We start from the raw sequence: 7,416 nt of genomic DNA on the forward strand, positions 1-7,416 counted from the left end.
GACGGCCATAACTATATCCAACTGTTATTTGACCGAGCACAATGAAGTCATGTTGTTCGGGGCGAACGATCATAATCAGAATGATAGTGTGATGCAGATAACCGTGGCGTTTAATCATTTCGGGAAGAAGTTGACGCAGAGGTTGCCGAGGGCGAGGTTCGGGTTCGTGCATATTGTGAACAATGATTATACGGAGTGGGAGATGTATGCGGTGGGTGGAAGTGCCCATCCTACGATCATTAGTCAGGGGAACCGGTACAGGGCTCCTGACAATCCTTTCGCCAAAGAGGTCTCTCTCTCTCTCTCATATACATGTATATATATATGCGTATGTATACATTAACATGCGTATGCATACGTTAACATAATGTATGTGTGTGTGTGCGTGTTAATATATATGTATAATATGCATGGGGTTAGTTGCGGATACATACCCTGTACTGCTTGCACAAGTGTGGATAGACCTTTGAGTGAACTTAGAGGACCTATTCGCAATTGGGCTATACAGTACAGGGTTCCGTTCTATCCACAATTAACCCGGCCGATGTTAAAAATAATTCATCGACAGATCTCATATGCATGCTCCGATGTATATTCATGTGGCAATGTCATTGTATTGGCACAATTTGATCATGGTCATCATCATTACTACTAATTACAGTGAATGCATACATGCCTGAATTCAGGTGACCAAGAGGGATTATGCAGCTGAGTGGCAATGGAAGTCGTGGAACTGGACGTCTGAGGGCGACCTTTTTGAGAATGGCGCCTACTTCGTAGCTTCAGGAACAGACAGATCCATCGACCTCACCAGAAACTTCTCCAGATTTGACGTTTTCAGGGCGAAGCCTGGTACATTTGTAACCAGACTGACTCGCTATGCCGGTGCACTTGACTGCAAGGTTGGAGAGCCGTGCTGAGGTTGACGAGGAGGCTGTCTCCTGATCATCAAAGGAGATAAATAAAAGAGAGCTGAGGAGTACTTGGTTCTGATGTGAGATAGCTTTTGTTGTATGTTATTTGATTCTTTCATTATTTAGGTCTGTAACTCTCAAAATCAATCGAAATGCTTTTTCTTTGGCAATTGTGTTTTGGAATGTTTGGCGGTATGCAGTAGTGTGAAGATTGCGATGGTTACTAGTAAAGACATCACTTTTTCTGAATCATAGTCAATTAGAAATAATAGTATTAGTTATATCAACTTGAATATAGTAACCATCTAAATATTATTTAGAATTATGATTGAAGTCATGATGTTTCCATTGCCAACATGCAAGATAGCAGTTCAAAAATCCCCAAACCGTATGCACAAGAATCACCCATGCGTGTGAATGCAAACACTAATTAATGAAGTAAAAGCCAAGAAACAACACCATTTGGTGTATTCAAGAGTACTCTTTGATACCACAAGTATACTCTATCCAGCCAAAATACCACGGATATATCCTCATATATACGACAGACCCTTTCTTAAATTATCTTCCAACTCTGTACAAAGTCAAAGAACTCTTGTTTATGGACCTAGCGATTCGCAGTATAATACTTATCATACTTTTAACAAATTTGTATCATCTCTTGATTTTTTCTTTTTTTTTTTTTGGCAATTGAAAGATAATCTTCTTGGTCATACCCATCGAGTAATCCCTGGGAAAGTACTTATGATTCATTCCAGGCATAACCATCACGAAGAAAAAACTGTACTCATTTCGAACTCTCTCAAGATATTACAGTCGTCTAATTAATGGTGATTGTTATAGTTAGAGAGGTAATCTCTCTACTGAGTTATGCATATTGTGAGAATCTAAATGTTTATCTGATAGTTTTATTGCGAAGAAAAGTTTCAATCGGTCATTACTGTACGGGGAATGTCCACGGATACCAGAATTTACAAGCATACATATTTTCAGAGAGTAAAACTCAAGAGTAGATCAAATCAATTCAAGTTTTTTTTTTTAAATGTTCTGAAGTTTTTACATCAGAGAAGGAAAGTCAGTCTAGCATGATCTCATTTCTGGTAGCAAGAAGGGGAATTTTTTTTCCCCCCAAAAAAGGGATAGGGCAGCATTATTAGCTAGGTGTATTTTAGATACCACGTCCACAAATTTCTCAAAAATTTTTGTGTGTCCTGTTATTGCGCATGCTCCTTTGTCAACTGGATTTTCTCCCTAGATTCACTCATGTCCATGGGCCAAGTCTTCTCTTCATGTACATGTATTTGTGTGTCTATAAGTTATGCCTCTGGCCCTCCTTAATTCTCTCCCCTTCTCCCTCTATTCATAGGGTGCAATCCCTCCGCCTATAAAAGCACCCATTTATTATCTACTCTACGCAGACCGGCCGAACCATGGTGCATCTCTAGAATAATTCGGTTTGGTTCGGTTCGGTTTTTCTGGGTCTGGTCGAACCTTAAGGCCAGACATTTACCTGTCAATACCACAACCTTTACAAAAAAAAAAAAATCAAAAAAAAGAAAAAAGAAAAAAGAAAAAAAAGTAGAGATTTAGAAGATGGAGTGTTCGAGACCTATCACCTTGTTGTTTTTAGTCCCATTTCTCACATTGGCCTTGGCGTCAAAATCGGCTCATAAGGAGACTGATGAGGAGTATTGGAAGAGGAGAGAGCATGAAGCTCAAGTAATAGCGAAGGCCACTTATGTTCCAGATCCTTTCTCTGTCACCAACGCTTTCAATGCAGCAGTTCGCAAGTAGGTTGCCCACACTTTATTTTCTTGCTTTTTTTTTTTATCTTAGTTTTCTACAAGAATAATAAATAAAATATGCAGGAGGCTAACCTTTGACCACGTGACATTGTTTGGCTATTCCATAGCTATCACAAACGAAGTAATTCCTCTATTTTATCAGGATTTAGATCCCCCTTGCTATAAAAAAGAAATAGATATACCCATACTTTTAATCACAATCATTTATTAATACTGTGATACACTTAGTTTAAATCCAATACTTGCCGTATTTTAAAGAACGGCTATGATTTCTCTCGACTCAAAAATAAAATCCTTGTAAATTAAACTATATACTGCTATGTGCAATATCTTTTTAGTTCGTGTATGATATAATATCTGATACGTTACATGCAGGGACCTAGACAAGAGCAAGAACAAAACAAGAAGGGGCCTCAGCGGCTCTGTGGGAACCAACACCTGCTATGCCACCAACCCGATCGACCGCTGCTGGAGATGCCGAGCAGACTGGGCCGAAAACCGCCAGCGCCTTGCTAACTGTGCAAAGGGTTTCGGCCGCAAGGCCTATGGTGGGGGCAAGAAGAGCGAGATCTACGTCGTTACCGATAGCTCAGACGAGGACATGGAGAATCCTAAACCTGGTACGCTCCGGTGGGGAGTCATCCAAGAAAAGCCATTGTGGATCATATTTTCTTCAGATATGACCATCGTTCTCAAGCAAGAGCTCATTGTCACCAGCTGGAAGACCATCGACGGACGAGGCGCCCGTGTCGAAATTGCCCACGGCGCAGGTACTCTTGATGAAATTAAAAAAAAAAAATTACGGGTCTCCTCCCTTAGGCGTACTTTTTGCCCTGAAATATGTACGTTGAACCGCGTTGTCAACCAAGACGTACAGTAAGTCCAATGCTATGCGTAAGCGTCGAGACGAGTTGATCGACCTCAAACTGTATGCAAAACAATGACTAGACGAAAGAAGGAACACTAATTAATGTAGATTTTAGAGAGAATAGAAAGAGGAATGAGAGGATTGAAGAGAGGTTTATCTTCTCTTACTTCTATCATCTTCGTAGTTAATTAGGTAACTAATTAATCTCTCACTTTCATAGAGAAAGTAGGCAGGTATGTTATGATAATACGTACAACCAATCAATCAATTAATAGTTAGGTTCATGAGGAGAACATTAAAAGATCATGCGACCCAATCCTTGTATAATCTAAATTTCCAACAGGTATAACAATCCAGTTCGTCTCCAACGTCATCATCCACGGGCTCCACATCCACCACATTCAATCAGAAAACGGGGGGATAATACGAGACAGTGTCATCCACGAAGGCCTCAGGACACAGAGCGACGGCGACGGCATCACCATCTTCGGGGCGTCCAACGTGTGGATCGACCACATGACGATGTCGCACGGCGCTGATGGGCTTGTCGACGTGATCTACGGGTCGACGGGAGTGACTATATCCAATAGCTACTTCACGGAGCACGATAAGGTGATTCTTTGCGGAGCCGACAAGAGGCACACCATGGACGCCTTCATGCAGGTCACGATCGCGTTCAACCACTTTGGTCACAAGTGCAAACAAAGGATGCCCAGAGTGAGGTACGGGTTCGTGCACGTCGTCAACAACGACTACACGGAGTGGGGGATTTCAGCGATCGGCGGCAGCGATCATCCCACAATTATCAGCCAAGGGAACAGATATACTGCTAACCCGGACATTGGTCCTAAAGAGGTATTATGTGCGCTATGTACACATGTATCTTACATTTATTTATACATAGTAGGTAACGCATGGACATATTTTTGGGCAGATATCATAGAACCATATATCACGAACAATTAACGATTTTGAAGAAACTTATCTTGAACTGCATGTGATGGTAGTTGTGAAAACTACGATAACGTCCAAGTGCCACCCGCATCACGATCGCAATTACAACGAAGCGAACAGACTCTTATAGCCCCAATTGAACTTCTAAAATCTTGATTCTGACATATATAATCTAAGTTAACCCTCAGATTACTAAGTATATATTCACCTGAATCCATCTCCGTGTCTAAAAGGATTATCTAGAATTGAGTCTGTTTATACTCAGAATTGAGTTGACAACTTTATCATCACATGGTCATGCAAGAACTAGATCCTGTTGTCTCATGCAGATCGAGGAGATGACAATGAAGACTAATTACCATCAATGTGTTATGTATCAAAAAGTTAATACATAATTCTGAAGTACAAAAGCTAAGAGTAAATTCCTAATAATAATAATAACACAGAGTATCAAAGGGTTCCGCTTGTGTAACAAAATCAGAAATGAAAAAAGCCGGAACCGGACAATTCGCTACTTACACGTGTGGATGCACTCAGGTGACCCATAGAGATTATGCAGCGGAGTGGGAGTGGAAGAGCTGGAACTGGACGACCGAAGGCGATGTTTTCAGGAACGGCGCCTTTTTCAGAAAGTCGGGGGTAAGGAGCTCCCTCGAGCTCACGAAGAATTACTCAAGATTCGATGTGTTCAGAGCGAAGCCTGGAACATTTGTCACCAGGCTCACACGCTTTGTCGGGGCGCTTAGCTGCAAGGTTGGGGAGCCATGCTAATGATAATGAAGAACAAATATATTGTGTTATATGTCATGAACTTTTTTATTGTACATATGAGTAGAAGGAAACAAAAAAAGAAAAGAAAAGAAGTGATATACATTTATTGTATATATAAGATATGACAGACATGATTATGAGTATATACGATACATATGGTGCATCCTCGATCTCCTTCGTTTCAAGTTTAATTTGATATCTGATAGCGATATATGTAGCTGTGTAAATCCTAGACTTGAAATAGGCATAATGTTTTCACTAAAGGAGAAGGTGTAAGACAAAAGCTACAATTTTTTACCGCACAACATATAACATAAGAAAGACGTACGTGTTGGGGATTCGAATCACACAATCGAATTCGTGCCCTTTCGGATCTTGTGCTAAGATTTTAACAAGTAGGAAAATCATCGTAAATAAAAAAAATTGCAGGAAAGATAAACAAGAAGGAACACGCCAGATTTAGGCAATGTGCCTACGTCCTCGGTGTAGGCTCTAAAAATTGCCTTAATAACGGGAAGACCTAAAAAACCGCCTGTGTAGGTACGCCTGCACGCAGAAGAGCCAAGCAAGCTCGTTTTATTCGTCGAGCCCGCCGTCAAGAGCTCAATTCCGCCTGCATGCTTGACTCGCCAGCACGAGTCAAGTCCACTCAAGCGCTAAGTTCGCCAGCACGAACGAAGCTCGCCTGAATGCTGGACTCGCCAGCACGAGTCAAGTCCACTCAAGCGCTAAGTTCGCCAGCACGAACGAAGCTCGCTTGCATACTTAACTCGCCAGCACGAGTCAAGTCCACTCAAGTGATAAGTTCGCCAGCACAAACGAAGCTCGCCTGCATGCTTTACTCGCCAGCACGAGTCAAGTCTACTCAAGCGCTAAGTTCATCAGCACAAACGAAGCTCGCCTGCATGCTTGATTCGCCAGCACATCCAAGCAATCAGCAGTTCGCCTGCAAGTTCGCCAAGCTCGCTAGAGTACTAGGCGGCTATGATGTCACGTACAAGGATGAGCCTTCCCACCCCCCCTACGACGTAAAAAGGGGGAATATAGTACTCCGCACTGTAGGCTGTCTAACAATCATAACAGATTGCCAATCCCCATCAAACACCGATGATGGAAGTTACAATCTGACGATTTCCAGAAGGTTACAATTCAAAGGTTTTCACGTAGATCGATGAAGGTTATAATCTGATAACCTTCGCAACAACTGATGAAAGCTCTAATCAACAGCCTTCACAATCAACATCGGGAATTATAATCTGACGACTCTAATAGTTTTAAGGAGCCAAGACGAAGATTACTGAACAATGGTCTTTGCAACACTCTACAGAAGAAGCTATAAGTCATTAGCTCTTTCTAAAATGCGGAATTCATCCTCGCGTTTCAGTTCTTGAAACGCAGATGACCCCCGCGTTTCCAACTCTTTGCAAACAAATCGCGGGCGGCCCTTGTGTTTTTCAACATCCAGCGGGTGCCTAACTCCGCGTCTCCAGTCTAAAACACGGAGTTAGGGTCTTGAATGCCAACTTGGGCATTTGACTCATTCAAACATGAGTCGAACGGTTTTAGAACCGTTTTCCCCACGTTGGAGTGGATTTAGGGGTTGGTTACACCCCTTAATCTCTTATAAATAGGAGAGAACTCAACTGAGTTCGGGCGGGGATTTTGGCTCTCGGATTGATCCTTCTCTTTGGCAGCAAAGAAGAGATCATTGGCTGGCTTTTTGGGAGGGGAATTGCTGCAGCAACAAAGTTCCTTGGAGCTTTCGGCCTTGGCTTGTCAAACCGATTTTCGGTTAAATCAACTCTTTCATAGAGTTTCAAACTCGTTCGGAGTTATCAACTCATGAAGAGTTCTAAAACTTACTTTGTAAGTTCTCCATAGCATCAAATCGTGAGGAGAAGATCACGTTCTAGTGAAACAAGACGTTCGGATCGTCAACGAGAAACAAACTCAACGCGAGCATTCGAGGGAGGCATCTCATCGCCACCGTGAAGAACCCAGACTTAAACAAAGGGGAGAATTTAGATTAATTCTCCTCTCTTTTGTAATCAGGAAATTCAATTGTAATCGAGAGAATATAAGTTAATTTTCTTTCATTTTTTTA

The 7,416-nt window shown here is 41.8% G+C and overlaps 1 protein-coding gene, 1 long non-coding RNA gene and 1 pseudogene across 2 annotated transcripts; 2 read left to right on the forward strand and 1 right to left on the reverse strand.

Annotated features, from left to right (window-relative positions):
- The window catches only part of LOC109827623, a 3,691-nt pseudogene extending 2,582 nt beyond the window's left edge, over positions 1-1,109 (forward strand).
- LOC109827631 lies at positions 1,934-2,619 on the reverse strand. The gene is made up of 2 exons (XR_002243477.1): positions 2,531-2,619; positions 1,934-2,440 (listed from the first exon to the last, which is right to left on the reverse strand). It is a non-coding gene; the product is annotated as an uncharacterized LOC109827631 (long non-coding RNA).
- Positions 2,440-5,455, forward strand: LOC109827614 (pectate lyase-like). Its single transcript, XM_020394633.1, has 4 exons — positions 2,440-2,704; positions 3,095-3,489; positions 3,931-4,442; positions 5,079-5,455. Exons 1-4 carry the CDS (start codon positions 2,508-2,510, stop codon positions 5,310-5,312), a joined length of 1,338 nt encoding a protein of 445 aa, XP_020250222.1. The 5' UTR covers positions 2,440-2,507; the 3' UTR covers positions 5,313-5,455.

Source organism: Asparagus officinalis, chromosome 1 (genome assembly GCF_001876935.1).
Source record: "Asparagus officinalis chromosome 1, Aspof.V1, whole genome shotgun sequence".
In the NCBI taxonomy this organism is placed as follows: Eukaryota; Viridiplantae; Streptophyta; class Magnoliopsida; order Asparagales; family Asparagaceae; genus Asparagus; species Asparagus officinalis.